Source organism: Arachis ipaensis, chromosome B7 (assembly GCF_059453495.1).
Source record: "Arachis ipaensis isolate K30076 ecotype BB chromosome B7, ASM5945349v1, whole genome shotgun sequence".
Taxonomy (NCBI): Eukaryota; Viridiplantae; Streptophyta; class Magnoliopsida; order Fabales; family Fabaceae; genus Arachis; species Arachis ipaensis.
In genome coordinates, this window is record NC_142442.1 from 36,327,093 (window position 1) to 36,351,971 (window position 24,879).

Sequence of the window (24,879 nt, forward strand, 5' to 3'; positions counted from 1 at the left end):
AGGTCTTGTTCCCTGTTGTAGGCATGTTCGTATATCCTTTCGTATTTCCTTATAACTGATATTTTCCGAACTTAGTCGTTTGTTACCATTATTTTTTTCCGGTTTTCTTCCTTCTTGTAAGCACGTTCGTAAACCCTTACTAAGTCTGTATAACCAAACTTTGACACTTATAATTGATATTTTGAGAGTCACCTGACTGTTATAAATGTTGTAAGTATGGGCAGCTATTTAAAGGCCCTTCCACTTTGTTCAGGGAGATACTCGTTTCGAATTTGCACTGTGCCATGACGCGCAAGGCCCTAAAGACTTTAGAGCCAGGGAGGCAAGTAGTTGACGATGTATGTCACACAACTCTAACTATCTAAATTGAATGCCGATTATCTTTTGAAGACCAGATGCTTTCGTTCTAATGTCCGTGTTCAGTTATATACAAGTACTGATTCTGCGGGCAAGGATGCTTGCCTTAGACCTCACAAGGCTGCAATGATACCTGCCGACGACCTTTACGGTTAGTTTTTGAACCCTTATTTCCGTTTTCCTCGGAATTGTTCGCTGTTCTTATAGCCAAAAGACTTGAATCCCGGTAAGAATGATGTTTTTAACTCCGTAACAATAGCGGTGTTGTCACATTTTCACTCTACAGAAAATAGCTACGGGACGAGGTCCTATACCGGAGGCAACAATTTCTGCCATAAGAAAGGACTTCATGGGTTACGCCGATGAAGTCCTAAAGGTATGCACACATACTTATTATGTTACACGATGCTCCCACATATCCTTCGTTGATAACTTAATGCACATTTTGTTTCCACTTATATGAGTTAGATTTACTGCCCAATGTGGTGCGACAACCACTGGTTTCTTGTTATAGTCGACCTTGCACGAAATCGATTTGTTTATCTTGACTCACTGAGGTCCCCAATAGCCAGGTCAAAGAGACATCGCCTGAGTAGGAGATTGGTAATCTTCTTATTCGGAAATGGCCAATTACCATAGCTGGTCATAAAGTATGACGAACAAGATTCTGAAAATAGTTGTATGTGTTTGCTATGCATATGCTTTTATTATTTGACTATAAATGAAAGGACCTTACTATGACGAATGTGCTATATGAATCTGATTTTGGCATTTTGTTTCTTTGAGTATTTTAAAATTCACAACAGTGAATTAGTTATCATACCACCTCTGGGATTCTGTGCCTTCACATGGTTGATATTCTAGTAATACTTGACTCCCAAATTATGGCTAAGAGCAGGCCTATGGTGAGTCACATGTAGCTTGGGAATATTGCATTGTGTTTTTAATTGTCATATTAAATGTTTTACTATTGGGTTTGATCATATCCTGGGATTGGTATGTGTATGCCACATAGTACCTTCAGCAACGTTGTATTCAGGTGAATCTGAGGGTCTGGAATTTTCATTTTCAGTCTTAATTTCGTGCAACCTGACGTCTCTTTTCTTTAATAGCAAGATTGGGGTTTCTCACGCAAACCATTTGTATAATTTTGGTTCTTAGTTTCTTGTTGTGGTTGTAATAATATTCTCACAGCAAAAATGTTGCTGAAAGTTATTTGCTAACAAGAATGCACTACTTTTATGCCACAGGCAATCTTTCTGGATGACCTTTTGGATGACCGTGCTTGGCATGCTAATGAAGACACGGATAAAATTGAATGCAGTGAGTTTGAGATTACGGAGCCAAATGTTACTCAACAACTTCCACAAAGGTGATTGATTTAGAAAACTACTTTTTAATTCCATGATTGCAACTGTTGCCATATTTCAATTGATTCTGAAAAATCAAAAGCTGATTCCTTACATGGTCTAAATTTTTCCTTAATGGGGCTATGAACTCGACCAGCAATGACTGTGGCGTGTTTGTAGCACAGTGGATGATCATGTACCACTTATTCTACGACTATGATGTTGAGGTATAATTTGGGCTCACGTGGCTTAAAACCTTATAAATTAACATAAATCCAGTTTATAGTAGTAGAAACCTTCGTTTGATCTATCATTGCACTACTCAGTGTAATAACCTAGGCGTGTGTTTACGTTGTCGCAGACATTTCAGTTGGTAACTGACTACAGTCGAATGCGCCTTGCAATTGACATGGTACTAAAGTATCACAACGACAACAGAATGGAAACCATTGAAGCAGCTCTGAGATATTGGAGGAGTTTCTCAGTCACTCCATGATAGCAAGCTAGGAGGCATGATTAGCCTAAGATACCAGTTTTTTTGTTTAAGGCACACAACCAACTTGCACTACTAAGAATTTTCTAAGAGCATTATTTTGTACAATGAGGTGTATCTCCAATTTGGAGGTTAACACTGTTATGTTTATGATGCCGATTATATGATGCTTATTATGTTATTTAAATTATCTACAACTGGGTGAAATGCAGATAGAACAGACTAAGTTTTTAAGTTTCTCTTGTTCTATTCATTGTTGATTGATTTTCAGTTGAACACTCTATTCTGACGCTTGTCATCGTGCATGTTCTTCTAGTGTATAATCTATCACAATTTGTACTCTATAGAAAGCTAAGAGAATATTTGAAATGCTAGAAAGCATTGTAGTTTTTTCTTTCAAAGAGTGATTTGCATAATATTAATCATTAGGATCATTATTATACCTAAATCTTTTTTTCCTTTTCAATTTTAAAAAACTATGCTCAGCATAACACGTGGAATAATGTGAATCCCTAAATAGGTTCTCAACAATTTTCCTTTCATTTAATAATGAAAATGATGGCTACTTAGCTATGTTAAACATTGAATTAATCATACATAAGAATTCGTATCATGGTAGACTTCTCTTAACCTGAAAAACCTAATTAAAGCTGGATTACAATTTAGTTTCATAATAATATGTTGCTAAAATTTAATTAAATGAAAGTGGTCCATAGTAGCAACTGAAAATAGAGAAGAATTTTCTATAGTAGCATTCGTGTCTTATAAAATTATAATTACATGGAATCACTAGCATGCTGATCAATTTCTCATTCTACCACCCATAACGGTAGATGATCGAATCGGATGATCCGCTTAGAAGGAACTATGACATCGAATATACAGATCCAAGTGGTGCATGATGCAGACATGAGTGAACAGCAACAGATACAAGTTTAAAAATTCAGTATTTCAGTTCCGGTATGGTAGAAATTGAAGAAACAATAGCTGACGCAAGGACATCATGACATGCTTGTTCTTGCATTGAAGCACCATAGAAATTTCCGGAATGGGAATTACCACAATCTATTGCATAAATTAAATCTAACATCACAGCCTAAGAGCCACAACATGAATGGAATAAATTATATGCACTTAGCACCAACAATCTTGGTTCACACAAGTCTCATTCATTAGTAAAAGACCACATAAGAACAGTTTTCACAGTAGAAAAGACTACCATAATAAGGTCTAACCCTATCAACTCAACTAGAGTGTCCAAAGTAGATAACCAAAAGTTAAGAAGATGTAACTCTATCCTAATGAGGTGAACAATTCATTCACATACAGTCATTGCCATCCAACTAATTTCATAGTGACCTCTTTCCGGAAGAATCAACTCCCTTATGTCTAGGTCTACCATCCTACAAAATCATATTTCGTCCATCAAATCAATTTTTGGAGTTAAATCTTTTTATTGCACCACAATTATCATCAAATAAGTAACAAGTAACAACGTGAAGCATAACCACATGCAACGAAAATAACAAACAACAATGCTAGAAATAAACCAACACATACAAACCTCATCGTCGACATCGTCGTCCATGGCAGTGCAATTTCTTCGATCGTGGCCTAATCCGAAGCACCACCGGCAACGCCTCCCTTTATTGCCATTCATGCTCCTGCGAGGTTCACCATTCGACCTGACAACCTTTGGGTCACGAACGTGGCTTTGATCCGCTGCTGCTTGAACGCGACGCTCACTTTGTCCTACGACACAAAGAGATTCAAACTCCCTCGACATTCTTGCAACTTCCATCATAGCAATGTTGTATATTTCAGTCGTTTTCGTAGCTTGAAAACACATCGACAGGCAAGCACTCCACAATGCGCCGTATCTAACGCGAACTCCTTCTGTGGGATCCGATGCCGCATCCATACCGTTGCTACCAGCTACTTTGGCATCTTTGCACCACTTACGAAGCACCAATTGGTTTGGTAGCTCTTCTTTCTCTAGCTCTTTGAGGACACAAAATATATGGCGGCAAGGGATCCCTAATCTCTCCCACAACTTACAAGAACATGCATACTTATCACAACTTCTATCCAAGAATACTGAGTACACATGATGGGGCCTTCGAAACTTTCTAAACATGAACTTCTCGGTGCTACCAAAACTGTCCCTGTGCAAGATTAACAATGCCGCGACCCCCTCGATCTGTTTTTGCACCTCTTAGAATATCTCCCTCATGTACAACTTGCTCGCAGATCTTTCCTTGGTTTCGAGACCCGTATTCATCACCGGATTAGAGTAAAGAGTCTTATAATCTACAATGAATTCGTTGCTCCGATAATCCTTAACAAATCGATCCAGGTTCTCAACCAACTCAAGTAAGCAATTCCCGGATTTGATAAATTTCTTTAGTGATGAATTAATACCCTTGCACCGAGAAGTAGTTCGAATGCCGGCACAAAATTTTCCACCCAGGTAAGCATTTGCCCACATCTCTCTCTTTTCGTATGTCTTTGCAAATCGTTGTCCCCTAGACCGAACGACGTGACCATGTCCGCCCAATAATTGTCAAACTCTTCCACATCAAAGTGACCATACACAGCAGTCTTAAACGCAGCACAAAAATCTTTGTCCTTGATATTCACAACAGCATTTCGAGCAAGATGCCAGGTGCATATTCGATGTGTCGTGTACGGAAATTCATTTCGAATTTCCTTTCGCATGGATTCATCACCGTCTGTGACAACCACTTTCGGCTCCTTGTGCCTCATTACCTCCAAGAAGCTACTTAGCAACCATTTGTAGGACAAAATCTTCTTGTCCTCTAGCAAATAGAACACAAAAATAATTGTCTGTCTGTGGTGGTTGGTGCCTGAAAATATTACAAGAGGTCTATTGTATAAGTTGTTTTCTGATCGAGTCAAATGCCAACACATCACCAAAGCATTCGTAGTCATGCTGCATGTGACCATCGGACCAAAACATGTGACCAAGGTGCTTCTCAGCGCAGTACGTATACTGCACAACTGCCATAGGATCCAACTCAACCTTGCCCTTCATGTAGCTTATTGTTGCGGCTACATCTCCCTCCACAATCCTGGATTGCCTAACTCCATCCATATAATTATACAAGTCTTTACTTATGAAGTTAAGATTGCGATATCCACCACACATATGGGCAAAGAAGCCCATGATTTGAGTTGTCTGGAAACCGGCTTCATGCATGCTATGTATATGCGCTTTGTGACCTTCTGTGATCTTTCTATGCGGTTGCATTACATTAGTGAACGCTGGGGATGCCAAGTCGTGATTATGCTTTTCCACTAATGCCTTCGTCCTCCACTTCCTACAACTTTTGTCCAGAAATACAACAAGCTTGGCATTGTAATTCGTTCTTGTCTCCGGTTTATGTGGCCTTCTTCTGTCAATTCTCTCATAGTGCTTCTTTTCCCGCAGCCCTTACCGATTGCAATAGAAGAACTTTCTGACAATATTTCCATCCTCATCTTTAACAGAATCTCCCTTTCGCATGACAAAACCAATATCCTTCGCATACGCTACATACCTTGTGTAGGCATCTTCAATCCCAATAAACTCTGCAGATAACAACGCAAAACCATTCACAGGGTCTGGACCGCTAAATTGTTCACTCATGATATTCCCTGAGTTTCCATGATCTTCTGTTGAGGCAGCTACGTCGCATCCACCACCATCGCAGCCTTGGTATTCGCTGGGGCCACTATCACCTTCGTTAGTATGCATTTCTTCCGACCCATTCGAATCATCTTCGTCACTCGAATTGGTGCTCCAACCATCAGTCCATTGGCCTGACAACTCTGACGTGCTGCCATCCTCCAAATCCAGCTCACTCTCACACATCCCTGGGTTAAAAAATAATGAAGCCAATCGAGAACCAAGCATGTCGTATGCATAGTAAATTACGAATATGACTAAAAGGTAGATAATTGCTATACAATTAGGCATTAACCAAAGTTCCATAGTTGTGACTGAATACTAGATCCCTAACCCATTATGACTGAGTTATTAAAAACTTTTTATCCAATTAAATTAACAAGTGCACATCATATAAAAAAGTACTATAACATTTGTTTAAAAAATTTTAAGGACATCTAATTATGGCCAAAGCAAATGCTCTGCTTATTATAACAAAGTTCACAGTTAAAAACTAATAATATATGCATTCACATCATTTGTCACGCTACCTACACCTAAACCAATCACTGCTTGAATACAATTATGAGCCAAAACCTATGCATGCCTGCATCACATTAGAGGAAGAAATAGCATGTTTTCAACCCTTTATAGCTCACACATAGATATGACAGCCATAACTCACAGCTTTATCAACAATTCTAATATACGACAACAATCATTGGTCATAAAAAAAAGAAATAAATTGTTGAATATTAACCCGTAAAACTTATCACTTCAAAAATCAACAGTTGTATAGAGAAGGATCACTGTACAAAATAGAATGGGAATGAAACATGTAACTTAAGACAAAATATTCGACCACATCTGACCTTAAATGGAAAGATAATTCCAAATTTTTTTGTTCTAATAACCATTTTCATGGGAGTTCACAAGTTGCAAATACTAGAATACGTCACTTGTAGCATGCATGACGAAAATTGATAAAGAAAATGTCCAACTTAAACGTATTTCAAAAGGAAAACCATTTTCTTTTCATTTTAGAGGAAGTTAAAAAACATATTTATCGAAACGGTTCAAGACGAATTTTCAGCAGCCTGAGTATAAATAAACAGAACAAAAGCAAAACACTTGCTACCAAATCACTTGTGTAACAGTGATCGGAGGAAAATTGCTGAAACTTGATATACATTTCACTTTGGCGCATATACTTTGTACTTAACTGATTAACTCACACTGTCATTATTTTCAAATACATAGATTTTGTCATTTGATTTTTGTATATGGAAAAATGAAAAAATTGGCTATGGTTAAATCTTATATCTATTATGTGACTATTATTGGTACTATTCTGTGTACTCTTACATGTGTACTCTTATATCTATTATGTGTACTACTATTGGTACAGTTTAAAGGATCTAGTTTTGTTCCAATCAATTATTTAGAGGATGCATCATTAAAAGGAGCTTGTAAGATACAATTTTTGGGGTGATTGATTATAGGAATCATCTTGATATTGAACATTATAACTGTTTTTAATCTTAAGTTCTATTTATTTCGTTTTGGAAATTCAAATTCACCATGTATGTGCAGTTTGTTTGGAACAAAAGTTGGGTATCGTATGCCTAATGCAGCCTTTTGACACAAAACCATCTCAGCAAATTCAGAACAACAGTATATATTTATCTAATTTTGAACAAAAAAAATCACCAAATTTAGAGCATACATGAAGGACAAACATTACCAATACCCCACAGATCAGAACACCAGTAGCAGATAGGAAGAGAGACGACGGCCACTGCAGGAGGCAAAGAGCCAGCACCGACTGCCAGGATTTAGGGTTTCCAACCTTGAGAGAGATAGACACCGGGAGAGGGAAGGAGACAGGGAAGAGGCGATAATGGAGCAAAACCTGCGATTTCCGCTCTTCTCTACAAGTCGCCGACAAAAATGCCGATTCTGATGTTGCTACCGGGTGAGGCCGCCTCCACCAACGACGCTAACCTGCTCCGAAACCTTCCTCAGTGAATCGACTTCCAGAAGCGAGCATCGAAGATGGCCTTCGCCCCCACCTCCCACAACTGAGCTCCGAACTCAAGATAGAACCCTAATTTCCCCAAAGGCTTTGAATGTTTGTTCAAATAGCTCATACATTTGGGAATTTTTAGATTTTACCTTTCAATTTCTATTTCTATTATTCCCATGATTCACCAATTTAGTTAATTATCATGGTTAGCGTCGTAAACATTTACCATGACTCAATTAGCGACTTCACCGTGTATCATGTAACACCCTAACTATCAAAATGTCACGCTTCCGGCTGTGCCACTCTGATAGCTCGAGTATTACGACGACTCTTATAATATTTAATACTAAAATATGAGCCTGTTTAAAACTTTAAACCGTATAACCGCTCCAAGATACTTTTTGTTAGGTAACATACATCCAACATACAATACAACTTACAAAACTCACAAAGAATACATACATATATATATATATATATATATATATATATATAATTTTACAATCATTAACTAATACAATTCCTATCTCTCTTACAGAATGTACAAAGATAAAGGCGAGGGAACAATAAATAATAACTAAAGCAATACAAAACATCACGACAACAACAACTAGGTAAACTCTTCATGAATTCTGCGTCCATATCCTGAAAAGGGAAATTTGTAAGGGGGGTGAGAACATCATCCTCGAAAGGGTTCTTAGTAGGGGATTTTTGAGAATTACTATAATAGGATATGTGAAGGTAAAACCGTTACAGTGATTAATAACCGTCTTATGCATCTTTCCAAAACCAAAGGTTTAATATCAAAAATCCAAAATCCTCTCTGAAAGAAAAAACTGTTAAATTCCTCAATAAAATAAACCAAAAGCCTTTTTGAAAGTTTTCCTTACACAGTGTGAATGACCAAGCTGTTCCAAGCATAGGTTCATTAAGCCTATGCTGAACTAGTTCAGTTTTTTATACTTTTTTAAACCAAAAATACAAAACCAAACACAACCTTCGGCCCATCTCATAATCAACCACGGCCCTAGGCCCAAACAATCCAAACAACAGCCAATCCACCACAATACAACCAATTTTTCAGTCACAAACACAAGTAAAAGGTTCAAGCACAATCAAGCAGTTACTTCAAGTAGAGCAATTAGCAATTAGACATAATTAATCACATAGGCAAACCAAATACAATATGCACACCCAAACAATGTCACATAGATGCATATGATGAATGCCTGCCCTAGTGGCTGATGAGTCTCATCTGTCAATTATAAAGCCAGCCCGACAAGTCCTTATAGTTAATCATTGGACTGTCCCTCTGTCGTGCATCCCCAACTCGAGTTATTCACAATCATAATCATAATTACACAACACCCACACTGGTGTTATTCTATGGGGGCGAGCTCTAAAACTTTCAGAGTGTCCGGCCACACTTATGACATAGGGTCAGCAGAGTATCGAGTCTCAACCTGGAGCACGTGGTGGCTAGCCACTACTCTTATTCAAGTAAACTCGTATCTCAGATAATTGGAAGTGCAACAATCACTTTATCAGCTCAATAATCATCCATATTCATACTCAACCATCCGGCTCATAACATATTCCACAATCAGCCATAATTCATTATCATATACATCCATTCCGGCTCATAACATATTCCACAATCAGCCATAATTCATTATCATATATAGCCATTCCGGCTCACAACATAATAGCACTTCCACCATCCAACATCATAAAACTCATAAAATCATCATTCAAGCTATAAATCACTTTTCTCAAATCACTTTTCTTTGAAATCAAATTCAATTCATCCCTATCTTAACTTCAAAAATCCACATTTCTCAAATCAGTTCTAGCTTATAAGCCATCCTTCTCAAAAGAAATTTTCTCTTTCAAAAAATCCACATTTCCACAACATCCTTCTAAAACTTCCAAACGATTCAACAACTAGGCCAAATTAACAATTTCTTTTGAAAGATCAAAAAATCAGTCATCCAAAAATAGAATTTGGTAGTAGAAATTTCTCAGCAGAGTCTCAAGACTTTAGGGAAGGACAACCTATCTCAATCTCTTAAAGGTTTATTGAAACTCTTAAAATCATAAATTCTTGGTTTAAGTAAATAGAAACATAATTTATTATAAAACCAAATCATATAAAGTCACATGTCCCAACCCAATCCAAAACAAATTCACTTAAAATGGAGCTAATCCATTTAAATCAAAACCACTTCCAGGTTCCTTCTAAAAACCAATTCTGTGACTTCTTCCAAAATGTCACAATGCAATTATTAAATCAAAAGTCCAATTTCCTTTAACATCACCAAAAGCTCCTCCGAACGAAATCCTTAAGTCTAACTAAAAGCATAAGCCCTTTTTATATTTAAAATCAATATTAGAACATAATACTTTTCTTCAGTGATTCAAAATGGTAAAGTAATTCCTTTCTAAATAAATCGAACTCAAGACATATAGTTTTCTTAAATAAATTAAAGTCGAAAACATAACTATTTTCTTAATAAATCAAATAATACACTTTCTCAAATCCAAGCCTTTCTAAATAACTTTTCAAACAAAGTCTAAGATTTTTGTAGAAATTTCGGCAGCACCTCCCCTAAAACTTGGACTTTTTGCCACCCTTTTTCAACCAAACCATTCCACAATCCTTTTCAATGGTCCAAACCCCAAAATCAGTTCGAAGGCAAGCTAAATCCAACATTCATCTCATTTCCATATCTCAAGGAAACCGTTTCAAGATCAAACCATTATCAACTGATTAAACTTGATTTCAAAACTTTAAAGAGAAAACTTTAAAGAAACACTCCAAAAATAGTTCGTTTCACAAAACCCAACAATAGTCCAATCAAATAAGCATTCACATCCATCCAAGACAATCAAATAATGCACAAGACTTATACAATCGCCAAAGGCACATTTCTCACATCAGTATCCATATATAACAATTCCAAATGAATAAGTTTAGTTTTCTGAAAAAGGCCCCTACCTCGATACGCAAAACCATAGCCCAAATGCCTCACAGAGTTCCTTTTGCCTCAACCTGAATTGACGGCAACCAAAACCTCGGCTCTGCTTGCTCTCTCAAAAGCAGAAACAGCTTCAAATGCCACAAGAAAACTCGGATTTTAACTCCTAAAACCATTAAAATCACAAATACTTTATTACATAGAACAGAACACTAACGCAGGGCTTTCGAAACAGGAATACTTACTGAACTAGCAAAACAAAACAGCGGCGGGCTCTAAAACAGTTTGGCAGCGGCCCCGGCAGCCACCTCAAGTGGTAGCGGCGACCAGACTCCGGCGATGGTGACTGAAATCCACATACAAAGACGATAAAGTTTCCAGAATCTTAATACGAATGAAAACCATACTCAGAAACCCTTACCGACAGAGTTTTTCAGCGACGGCAGCGGGGTTTCGGGCGGCAAAAGCGGCGGTGGTTGGCGCAGGTCTCCCATCTCTCTCCTCTGCTCCCGTGCTTTCTCTCTCTCTCTTACTCTGTGCGACTGGACGGCCTTCTTCTCCACGACATGGCGGCGCTGCTTCGTGGCGAGGACAACGGCGCGAGGCAGCTGCAGCAGGGGCGACGGGAATCACGGCGAGAGCGACGGCGTGAGGCAGCGGTGGCTCCATGCCTGTGACCACCCTCACTCACGAGCCAACACTCTTCCTGGTTCTGCTCTCGATGGCGACGGCGCGAACGGCACGATGGTGATGGCAAACTGAACGCGGCGGCAGCTTCTCCTCTACAGCGACGAGTTCGCAGCAACAGCTCCCTTGATGGCCAGCCCACGACGGCACCTCTCCCTCTCCATTCTCGCACAACACTCTTCCTCAAAGCTCATTTCAATCTCTCTCTCCCTCAGCCTAGTTCGGCGGCTACATGGTGGCAGGGATGGCAGGACGCGACGGCGATAGTGGCACCTGACCGGTGACGCTCTTCCTCCCTTCCGTCAGTGCTAGCTCTGCCTCAGATCTCCTCTCTATGCATATGTAGGTGTGTTGTTATATTGAGGGAGGGTGAGGTTGCGACTGGGTGTGGTGAGGGGGCTAGGGTTAGGATTTCATTTTTAGAAAATTAGGGTTAGGGTTAGTTTAGTAATTTCAAATAAAAATGGGAATAATATAGTAATTTAAACCCAAATTAAATCCAACACTAATTATATATATATATATATATATATATATATATATATAAAATACTATTTGCTCATCAATTTTACAAATTACTTTTAATTAAATGCTCAAATCCAAGATTTAGAGATAATACAATTAATTTTCTTTATTCATAAAAACTAAAGTATTATATTCCAAAATCTTAATTAGTTAAATCAATTCATATAAAATTCGTATTATCTTACAATTACTAAACTTTATAATTTAAATATAGAAAAATTCAATAATTATAAAATTGGATAAGGATCTTAATTTATTTCAAATTCAATTAATCGAAACTGATTTTAATTATTTTTAATAAAATAATTTCTAAAATTAAAACTGTAAATAAATATATTATTTGAAATTTGTTCACAATAAGACTTTTCAAAAGTTTTAGGTCTTACATATCAGCACAGTCAACGGATATGGTCTTCTACCCCCTCCAGGACAGGTGTCGTTGATGTGGCGGAAATTGGCCGATTAAGAATTTATAGAGAAAACAGCGTTGCAAGTACAGTTCTCAACCGATTAAAATTCGCTTATCAATTTAGAAAAAAGAGTTGTCACAAAATTAATAACAAAATATTGGGAGTAGAAATCCCAGGTCATCTCCCAACGAGTTGACAAAAGAGTGCAGCTTATTGGTCAGAGGTTTTCCAAGAAATTTTTGAGTTTGAGAAACAGAAAAATAAATCATTGTAAATTGAAGCAATGGTAATTAATGAGAGAATTTATATAATTCAAATAAAAGCCTTGACCGGGAGAAGATTAATTGAAAGTTCTATCCTTGTTGAATTTTCCCAAGTGTAATAATAAAAGGTTGTTGTTCTACTTGGTCATCCCTTACTTAATAAGGAAAAGTCAAGTAACTAACTAACCAACTCTATCACTCGAGTCCTAATCCTTTCCTAAGAAAGGATTAGAGTCAGAGATTAGAGAGTCAGCCAACAACTTCCAATTAAGATTAACACTTGAGTATTCCAACTCAAGGTTCTCCTCTTAATCAACTCCCAATCAAGTTAGGAAACTATTCCATTAACATGAATATAACTTTCACAGAATTGAAAAGGAAATAAAAGGAAGACATGATAAACAATAACTGAAAATTAATTAAAAATAAAAATAGTACTTTGCATTAATAAATCCCAAAATCATTAACATACTTATCCAAACAGGGTTAATGGGCAACAAAAAGTAAAGGAATGAGAAAACAAACTAGAATAATGAAACTTCAACGGAGGTAGTGACTCTTCTCAATATCCAAAGCAAAAGCATGAAACTAGAAATCTATGAATGTAAAGGAGCCCTAGAGGAAGTAGTGATTTTCTCTCTAAGATTCCAAAAACTAAAACTAAAACTATGCGTAATGAGAATGTGTCTTGAGTCTCTGCTGTTCTCTGGCTCTAGTATGTGTTTCTGGGCCAAAAACTGGGTCCAAACTCAGCCCAAAATCGCCCCCAGCATTTTTTGCGATTTCTGCAGGTCGCGCATGTCACGCGTACGCGACAGTCACGCGTACGCGTCGCTGGCCATTTTCGCGTGTCACGCGTACGCGTCAGGTACGCACACGCGTCGCTGTGCAAATCACTTCTCACGCGTACGCGTCAGGTATGCGCACGCGTCGCTGTGCAAGACTCCAATTCGCGCGCACGCGTGAGCCATGCGTGCACGTCGCTTCTCGCTGGTTGTCTCCTTTATTTCTTGTGTTCCTTCCATTTTTGTAAGCTTCCTTTCCATCCTCTAAGCCATCCCTGCCCTGTAAAGCTCGAAAACACTTAACACATAGATCACGGCATCGAATGGTACAAAGGGGGATTAAAATACACAAATTAAAGGCTTAGGAAGTAAGTTTTCAATCATAGAACAAAACTAAGAAAGAATTGTAAAATCATGCAAATCATATGAATAAATGAGTAAAGAGTTAATAAAAACCACTCAAATTAACACAGGATAAACCACAAAATAGTGATTTATCAGTCGTTCACAGATTGGCTCTTTCTCCTTAGCCACGGATTCTATACATTCACCACAAACGTCACCTTTTTACAACTTTGGTATATCATTCTCTATATGTCAATAGAATATCTAACAAATAGCAAGTGAAAAATAATTGCTTAGATTTATAGGAATTGAGAAGAGTTACACAGCTAGCATTCGAAGTTGTTTAATGTGATATAACAGTTTTTGTCAGATATGATACAAAAAACTAAAACATCTATTATATATTATTAATTTTAAATTAAAATGTATTACATTATTTTCTTAGTATAATTGAGATCAAATCTTTCTCTCTAAAATTAAAAAGTTCTCTCCTCCCCTCTCTCTTTATCTCTATCTTTCTCATTTCTTAACTCATTCTATCTCTCTTATATATCATTATCAATAGCTAATTATAAATTTGACAATCAAAATATACAATATAATATTTTCTAATTGCATTTAAATTAAATTAAAATTAAAATTGAAAAATTAATATTGAAATATAACTATATTATATATTATCCTTATATATTACTAACTAATTTAATAACTAAAATGTGTCACATGACACTCTTTTATTAAAATTTAGAGAAAATATTTGTCTCCAAAATTACTAAACTTCCTTCTTACATTCTCTTATCTACTTCTCTTTTTCTTATTTCTCTCTATCCTTCCCATTTTATATATAATTTATAATTTATATTTTATATTAGTAATTTGACAAATCAAAATGTATCACTAGATATTTTTTCATTATAATTAAATAATTTTTTTTACTTCCAAAATTAATAAACTCCCTCTCTTATTGTTCTTCTTTATCTTTTTCTCTTTTTTCTCTTATTCTCTGTTTTTTTTTTTTTACCTTTTTGTTCTACAAAAAATAAAATTAACAACATAATATAATTTAAATAAAAAATATTATTATATACATATTTTTTATTTAGTTTTAAATTTTTACTGTTTATCTTTTTAATCTATATTTTTACTTTCTTTTTTCAAATATTTATTAAATATAATTTTAAAAAATACTAATATTGTAATTAAAAGTTAGAATTAAGATTCAATTATTTTTTTTAAAAAAATAAATTTGAGTTAATTTTATAACTATCAATATAAATTTTTTTATACTAATATCTAATTATATATATAGAAACAAATATTATTTTTAAATAACAAGCATAAAAATTAATTATTTCTATTTGTACAACAGACTTAACATCTAATCGAATATAAAAGTATATACGTTAAATTTTTTCAAATTTTAGATAACGAATATTAAAATTAATTATTAGTAAAAAATAAAAACTCTTTCATATAAAAATAATAATTAAAAAATTTATTATTTAATTTTTTTATCTATAGAGATTCTGGTCTTCTTAGCCGACAGAAACTTTTATCCCTTAAAATTTTTTTTGTAAAAATAGTTTAATACTATAAATTTTTGTACCATAATCTATAATGTCAAGATTGACGTAATTTTAAAAGATTTATATTCCTATAATGTTATTACGGATAAAAGTACTAGTTGTTTCTCTATTTTAATTTGTTGTTGGTTTAGGTCCCGTTTGAAAAATTTTAAAATTAACTTTTTTGAGCTTTTGACTTATGAAAAATAGTAGTATTAATGTCTAATGCAATTTTCAAAATCAAATTATGACTTTTTAAAAAACTGTTTAAGACTTTTTATCGTATTTTTATAAAATAAATACTTTTAAAACTAAAAATTTAAATACAAAATAATTTATTTATAAGTTATTTTTAATATAATTATTTATTATTTAAATTATTTTTAAAAAAAAACTTAATTAAATTATTTACCCAAACTGAACTTTATTAATCTGTGTAATTGACGCACAATACTTTCTTCCTCAATTTCGCTGACACAACTAAAGAAATAAGATTAATAGGAAATTACAATGCAAAATAATGTATAAAAAAATAAATCTTACTGTATTTTTATTAAAACAATTAATAATGAATTTTTTATTTAAAAAACCTTTTTCTTATGTTTAGGCATAATGAGCTACAATTATGTCGTTTAGATATTTTTAGTTTGATATATCTTTTCGTCTTTATACATTCCTATCTACTAGTAGACCCTAAACTTTTTCCCTACTATTTCGTGTTGTCTAATACTAAAAATAAATGTAACAAAAATTTGTTTATAATTTTCCCTTGATTTACACTCACCTTTCTTGCGGTGCATAAAGAAAAGATCACGTTATATAACCATCAATTTTGTGACTAATTAACATATAATTAATATTAGAATTAAAAGAAATAAAAAACTAATCCCTCATAGCTGTTTTTCCTTTCCATTTTGTCAAAGACGGACAATGAAAATGAGGTAATTAGCTACACATGAGTAAAAAAAGAAAAAACCATTTTCAAAAGAAAAAAAAGACACCATTTATCTTTTATCATTATTTTCTTGGATTTATTATTTTTTAAGAAAATATTATTTTTTAGTTATTAATATAGTTTATTAAATAAAAATAATCTAATTATATTAATTATATTATGTGTATACCAAAAATTAACTATTATTAATATATAACTCATATAAAATATATATTAAAAATTATATTTCTGTAACAACAAAATAAATATATAATAACTAATTTTTAGTATACTTTTGCATAATAAAATTTTTGAAAAACATATTATGAAGAGACCAAATAGTAATTCAATCATCATCATTATATATAGGTGAAATAAGTATATGTCAGAAAGTTATGACATGCAACTTGGAGTTACATAAATAGTTGTTATAATAATACATACGTAAGCGATGCATCTTCGCCTCAATATTTGAATTTTCTTTTTTCCCTCTTGAATGATTGGAAATCCTTTGAACAAATTTGGTGGACGAGGAATATTTTGAAATATTTTAGTACCAAATGGCATTATTGTTTTAATTAAGCCATATCTTTGGAAACATTATTGGGTGTAGATCATATATATCACTATTCCGACCTTTTTTATTTAGAAACATTAATCCCTTTATTATGAGTCTTATGACCAAAGACTAATTGACCAAGATAGTGGTCCATGGATCCTTCAAGAATATTATTGTGCCAAATTACACAAAGTGGAATGAAGGGGAGCAACATTTTAAATAAATAAATAAAGGTATTGCAATATCTCATTATCTTGCTAAATGGGATTTCACGAAGACTAATGACTTATAGAGATACCTACTATTTAATTTAATTAAGAGAAACGTTAGAGACAATGCCTTTTATGAGTATTTTGGGCCAATATTTTTTTTATATATTTTAGGATTTAAAATTTAGTATTAAATCATTTTTATTAATCAAGCATTAGTTTAATAAAAAATAATAAATTTTATTAGTTATGTAACATTATTTTTAGGATAAATATCTTATTCGGTTTTTGATTTTTTTTTTCTTTTGAAGAACAAAGTGTATTTTGATCATTTTAAAACTTAAATCAGTCCTCTATACTACAAGAAAAATACCCATTCAGCTACATTTTTTAAGCTACATTTGAAAAGCGTAGCCTATTTATAGAATAGGCTACGCTTTTCTCAATGTTGCCTTTTTTTTAGAGAAAAGGAAACACAATTCTGGCATCATTTAAAAAGTGTAGTCTTAGGTATTATAGAAATCACTTATAAAGCGTAGCCCTATGTTAATATCTATGGGTCCACTTTTTATATCAAAGGGAACGCTTTTTGAAAGTAGCCTATTTCTTAAGTTTTGGGTACGCTTTTAAAATGATGGCTAATAAGCGCTTTTCCCTTTTTTTTTTTCGATCCAAATTAAAGCAAACTCACAACACTTAGTGAAATTTTCGTTCCCTCCAAAGCTCATTATCCCCTTTATCCCCTTTCTGGAACCACATTAATCACAGCGCCTTTGTTCCCTCCAAAGCTCATCACTCATCATCGCGAAGAACCCTCGCTCATCACCCAGTCACCACTCACCGCCAGTCACCACCCACCACTCACCACATCGCTACGCCGCTCACCACCTCACCACTCACCAGCTCACACTCTCATCCTCACTCAACACACACACAAAAGAGGAAAAAAATCAGAAAAGTGGAGAACAGGAAGAAGAAGAGAAGAAGAGAGCAGAGGGAAAGGAAGGAGAGGACGACGCCGGCTAGAGCTCCGCCGCGCGGACCATCGTCGTTGCGCGCGCTGACCGTCGCCTCAGCATCGCCATCTCGTGCACTCACCGTCGCCGCTCAGCATCATCATCGCGTGTGCTCACTGTCGCTGCTCAGCATCGTCATCGTCACTCAGCATCGTCATCGCCGCTCACCTGAGAAGGTATGTATCAATTTTCAGTTTGTTTTGTGAAATTTGGGAGGTTTTGGGTTCCAATTTTAGGGTTTTAAATTAGGGGTTTTACTGCATGAATGGTTTTAGCTTCCTGGTAGCCGAGAAGCAATCGCAGACCACCTACAATAATTCTCAATCTCATTCTCTTTGTCGCTCGTCATCTCACTTTTTATCTCATTCGCTCTCTCTTTGTCTCACCCTCTATCTCACTTGTTCTCTGTGTATGGATTTTTCTTCTATGAATTTTTGAAGGCTTTTGGGGTTCTATTTTTTGGGCTTTCTAATTTTATGAGTTTCTGCTTCTTGCTTCGTTAGGGTTTTCTTTTTTGTTTGAGAAGATTATTGGCCTTAAGTGTGCGAATTGTCGCCTCTTCAAACAGAGTTTATTATTTCTAACACCATTTGTGGTTTGTGTGTGCTATGAATTTGCAGAGCTAATGCAGATAGAAGCCAGAAGATTGGGAATTACTGATCAATGGTTCTTTAAGCTCTTCCTTCTCATCACCGATATTGGATCCGTGCAGCCTGTGTCAGGCGCTGAATCTGTTCCAGGAAGGCAAAGTCAGTGGAAAGGATACAAAGACTAATGAGACTAAGGTTCGTTCACATCTAGTGGTTCAAATAATAATCCAGGATTATTGGTTACATACTTGTATCATTGATTTGGTAGGTTAAGATGCCACTTCCTGATATGATGGTAAGCTGAAAATTGGCGTGAATAAGTTTTTTGATCATTCAGGATAGAAGATTTTATAATGAAAATATCATTCTTATGCATGTTGCTTTTTAGTAAATATTAGTGTTTTTTATTTACATAGAAGATGCTTATTGAAATTTGATTGACTTGTATATGTGCCTAAGGCCACCGATAATAGCTCTTGCCAGCAAATCTGAAATATCCACCTCGAACAATGTGGTTAAGTATTATCTAACATGTTAAAATGGATATTCTCAGGCTGCTGTGCTGGCTATGGATGAATCAGTATTAGATGTAGATCAGGTGGAAAATCTCATTGAGTTTTGTCCTACCAAAGAAGAGATGGAACTTTTGAAGGTAAAGATTAACAAACTTATCATACTTAATTCTTACATCTTGTTTTGTCAGCTAAGGTTTCTCATTTGGCGTCTGCTGTTACGGAAACATATCTTTTACTCTGGTTTGTTTGCTTTTCTAATTTTGATTCCCCTTGTTTATGAAGGGATACACTGGTGACAAAGAGAATTTGGGAAAATGCGAACAGGTGTGTACTAATTTGTTAGAGCCATATCATTATTTATGATAGCTAATTTAGTGTAAATCTAAGTACTCAGAATTATATAGGATACTGTTTGTAGGCTCCATAACTAGGATCCGTCTACCAGCATTTGATTTCTTAGACCCTTTACTTACTTTAAAATCTGATAGGGAGTTGGGAGGAATGGTGGAGAAATGAAGTAGAGAAGAGAGGAAACTTATTTTAAGGGAAAAAAAAAGAAAAAACAATTGTTGGCATGGAAATTGGAAATTGCAAAATTCTGGGTATAAATAATTAGCTGCAAAGGTTAAAGAACTGAATGCGGCAAGGCTTTGATTTTGGAAGTGAATCTAACATATGATAATGATCAATAAAATTGTGCAAGAAGTTTGTTTCCTTGGAAGGCAGCTCATATGAATTCAAGGTCTATATCACGTATAGTTACAGATTTGTTGTTGCCTGCTTGCTTCTAGAAAGAAAGAAGCAATTTATTACATTTTCCCGCTTTTCCTTTAGATGTTGGTTATAAAACAATTCTTTTGGCCTTTCCTAATGCAATATCATACTATGTATCTATAATCATATCCTTGTATATATTTGGTCATGTTTCAGTATTTTTTATAGCTGATGAAGGTGCCACGGGTAGAGTCAAAGTTAAGAGTATTCTCTTTCAAGATTCAATTTCTGTCTCAGGTATGGTGGTGCTTGCTATATTTTTCTTTATGTTTGATTCAGTTATGCTTTTTTCTTTTTGCAGGTTACAGAATTTAAGAAGAGTTTAAAAAATGTGAACTCTGCTTGTGAAGAGGTACATTGTGCATGAAACTAACAAACTGTGTTATTGGTATTTCTTTGACCTCATGCATTTTCTCTTGGGAATAGGTCCGAAAGTCTGTCAAGCTGAAGATCATGAAGAAAATTCTTTTTTTTAGGTAATACATTAAATCAAGGAACAGCTAAGGGTATGTACTTTTTTCCTTTAAATGTTAATGTCCTTATCATTCTCTAGGACATCGTTCTAGCTCTCTCAATTTTCTATGTTTGGATAATCACAGGCCCTTCTTAATTTTTCAGCAGTTAAAATTTAATTTGATTCTGTTAGATCTTGTCAAATGTAAACTTACAGTTTATGGATTACTATTTATTTATTTAATTTATGCAAGATCCGCAATTGGATTCAAGTAGGATAGTCTTTTAAAGCTTACTGACACTCGTGCTTCTAACAATAACATGACACTGATGCACTATCTTTGCAAGGTATAATAACAATTGCACTAAAGGAATATATCATTTGATCACTTACCTTCTTTCCATTTTACTATTTTGGCTCTAGGTTCTAGCTGATAGGCCGCCTAGACTGCTTGACTTCCACTTAGACCTTGTAAGCCTGGAAGCTGCGACTAAGGTGATGATTTATGCTTGGTTGGAAAAAGAAAATTATTCAACTACTAATTGCTAGTTTGGTTGGTTTATTGGTTCTGTTTCACTTTGTTCCCCTGTAAAACTGAGCACATATCTCCTCCTCTGACTTCTTGCAATGATATGTGTGTCACTTCCATTTGTTTGTGGCTGAAAATTGTTTGTGCAATTCTGGTTGTTGTATTTCTGATTTTGTGCACTTCCGTTTGCTATGGCTGAAAGTTATATTGCTATTTTTGGTTCTTTTCTTTTCACCATGAACTAAAAACATGGGATGACTTGGTATATATGAATTTTTCCCTATTTTTTTATTCATCTGCCGATAAAAAGCAAATAATACTAGCTATGGTTATAGACTTATAGTATTAGTATTTTCAAATTAAAGTTATTAGTTTTAATTTAAAAAAATGTTACAACAGCAGATATAGTATGTATAACATGATAATAATATATTAAAATTTTAGTTTTTAGGTGCTAGTCCTAATCATGTTCTATATGTTGCTGCTGCATGTAGTAGTAGTAGTTGGAGGAGTAATAATTCAAGATTGGCTTGTGTAGGAGAGTTTAACTTTTCAAATGTGAAGAGAATAGGAAAACTTTGTGGCAACAGTTCTGATTTTGGCATTGTGGTGGGAGGCAGGGGATTTTTGTCTAGCTGCTAGGGTGATGATTTTTTAAATTATAGCTCTTTATCTTATGGTTTATAGCTTATACTTTTTTTATCTTTGAGTTCTAATTTTGGATTTGTGAAACACTACTATGCATTGGTGAAACTTATACACGGTACAGAAAGGATTAATGATATCAGTCACTGATAGTTTTGAGTCTGGTTTTTTAATTTTTATAATCACGAATGTTATTATAAATATTTTTCTAATTATTTTTCTTTATAATTATGCAGGATAATATTGAGAATGATGATAATGAAGATTAAGTTGATTATTATTGTGGTTTATTGGCTAAGATAGAGTAGTGTTGGGAATGGATACATGTATAGTTGACTAATGACTTTTATTAGAAGATACTTATGTAGGATATAATATTTTAATTTTTTATAGAGTATTAGTAGTAAATTCTAAGTGATATCATAGTTATTTTGATATGGCTATGTTTATTTTAATATGAGATGTATGAATATTTAAAATTAACATTATTCTAGTACTTTTGGATCATTATTATAAATATATTTTGGTTACAGATAATTTTTATTATTTAAAAAAATTATTTAGTATAATTATGTATTTATTTTTATTTTATAATATTTAACTCATTTAATTAAAAATGCAGAATTATTATATATATATATATATATAATAAGGGACCTAAGGCTACACTTATATACAGTAGCTATAGTATAAAAAAAAAAAAACGAGGGACCTAAGGCTACACTTATAAAAAGTAGCCATGAAATATAATGTGGCTACGCTTGACAGGTGATGCAATAGTGTTGAAAAGCGTAGCCTATTCTAGTAAAAATAGAAGCTGAAAAGCGTAGCCTTTGGTCCTGCACAACATCATTTGAAAAGCGTAGCCTATTCCCAAACGCCAAAAGCATAGCCCTTGGTGCAGAAAAGCGTAGCCTTTGAGAATAGGCAACGGCCGAATAGGAATCACCTCAAAAAGCGTAGCCGTAGCCTAAGGCATCATTTTTTTTCACTTTTGGCTACACTTTTCAAATGTACCTGAATGGGTGTTTTTCTTGTAGTGTATCTAACAAATTATACAAATTGACCTCGTTTTCGATTGATAAATGATGGCTCATCAGACGTGTCGAAATAAGGTCTGATAATTGCCGGTGTCAATGTCAATTTGTTAAAGAGACTAAAAACTCCCTTGCCAAAACTGAAATGTCATCGCCTAGCCCTAACTATTCTCTAATTTCCAACTCCGCCAAAGTTTGCGCCTCCAACGATTGTTACTCTGTTCTTCCCATCTCTTCCTGCTCCGTTTAACTCCAACGTCTCCGTTCTCAAACTCACACTAGTCCCCAAAAGAGAGAACTGGTTCGTCTCTTACGTCTGCGCTCATGCTTTTGTATCTGCCTTTACCTCTGGTTTTTCTGCCTGCAGCTGCTTCATTCGCCGCCTGCGTTCCCTTCTATTTTTGCAGCTGCTAGTTGTCCTGTTCGGCTACTACACCCGTACTTCTTATTCTGCTTCTCCTCAACTATTAATAACTTAGGAGATGAGAACAGATGTAATAGACAAATAATTAAAGTTGTGGTATTTTGTTTTATGTTTCAAAGTGTGAAAACTGGAATTATGTCACTGTTAAGTGAGGGAGGGGGAGAGATAAAATTGGTGAACAGAAGCAGTTTAGGAAAGTGGGAGTTGTTAGTGGCGGCAACACGAAAGACTGTGAGGACGGTGAGAATCTTGGTGACACCGGAATTTGGAGTGAGCTATTGAGGGAGTTTGGGTGAGGGCGAGAAGGAGAAAAAGAGTAGGAAGAGGGAATCACAATGGTGGTGGTTGCTGGTGGTGGCGAAACAAAGGGAGAAGATGGTGATTCTGGAGATGACACGATGGAGGAAGAAAAAAAAGAAAAAGAAAAATAGAAAAGGAAGAGGAAGAAGAAAAGAGAGGTTGGATGGCGGTGTTGCGGTGATAGTTGTGAAGATGAAGCTCGATAATGATGGTGATGGAGATGATGGTGACTGACCAAAAAGAAAGGAGTAGAGGGGGAAGAAAAGAAGAGAAGAAGAGAAGAATTTTTAATTTTTTTTTTTGCGAAAGAATTTTTTGTTTTTTTAACAAATTAGTATTAACACTTGACGCTGTGACATGACACATCAGACCTCATCAGGTACGTTAAATAGACCATCATTTATCAATTAAAATAGAAATTAATTTGTACAATTTTATAAATAAACGTTAACCTGATTAAAGTTTTAAGATAATCAAAATGCGCTTTATCGCAAAAAAAAAATCAGAAGTCGGATAGGTTAGTTTATTCATAACTTTGAGAGTGGTTGTGAGTTGTGGTCTCTCTCTCATATGATATGAGTTTAGTTTCATGCAAATTGAACATACAGATGTATCGGTTGGTTTCTTTACAATGTAGTCTAACCTTTGTCTTTTTATAAGATAGAGAAACCAATTGAATTTTCCAGATATACTTCATGAGAAATCTATTTTTGTATATAATATAAGGAAAAGTAAATGGAACGACTAACTCGAAATCAGCCAAGAATGGAACAACTTAATTAATTATAAATATAGTAATTAGTTTTATTTATTTATGATTTAAAATATTAGTTATTAAATGTTTCACCACATTCAAATTAGGAGGAGATACGTTCAGTATTATTGCAATGTGAATCACGGAAACTGATTCAATTAGCTTCCGTCTCTTCACTCTCCTTCTCTCTCCAAATGCCTAAAACATGATAAATCAGAAAATAGATTCAGAACCATCCAATTTACAAAAAAAAACATCTTAATACCTAGCATAAACATCATCCACGTAGAAATTTTAAATTTACCCAAAAACATTTAGCTAATTTTTTGCTGAAACCATCTTGATTCCCTAGCGTTATTGTATAATATAATTTATATTACACGCCAACCTTAATGATGACCATTCAAAGATATTAACTAACTATTAATATAACTAAAACTCATGTATATAATATAGAAAAGATACGTATACAGATACGTGAACAAAATAACAAAATAGCTACATACACGAGACTTGCTGATGATGTGCACGTATACAGAAACGAAATCTAGCAACCAGTTGGTATGGTCTTCTAATTCGTCCAAAGACCCGCTTCAAAATAAATTGAATATACATTTTAATTTGTAAGATTGTGTTAATACGTATTTCTAAAATCAATATAAGTTATTAGTTTAGACAGTTTTAAATTA

At 34.6% G+C, this 24,879-nt stretch overlaps 1 protein-coding gene and 1 pseudogene across 1 annotated transcript; one reads left to right on the top strand and one right to left on the bottom strand.

Moving 5' to 3' along the window:
• The first annotated feature begins 706 nt into the window (after positions 1-706).
• On the top strand, positions 707-2,202 carry LOC107610004 (uncharacterized). The gene is made up of 4 exons (XM_016312072.3): positions 707-733; positions 1,608-1,729; positions 1,864-1,933; positions 2,068-2,202. Exons 1-4 carry the CDS (start codon positions 707-709, stop codon positions 2,200-2,202), a joined length of 354 nt encoding a protein of 117 aa, XP_016167558.1.
• Positions 2,203-3,142: 940 nt separating this feature from the next.
• On the bottom strand, positions 3,143-11,539 carry LOC148550847 (protein FAR1-RELATED SEQUENCE 5-like; annotated as a pseudogene).
• Positions 11,540-24,879: the final 13,340 nt, after the last annotated feature.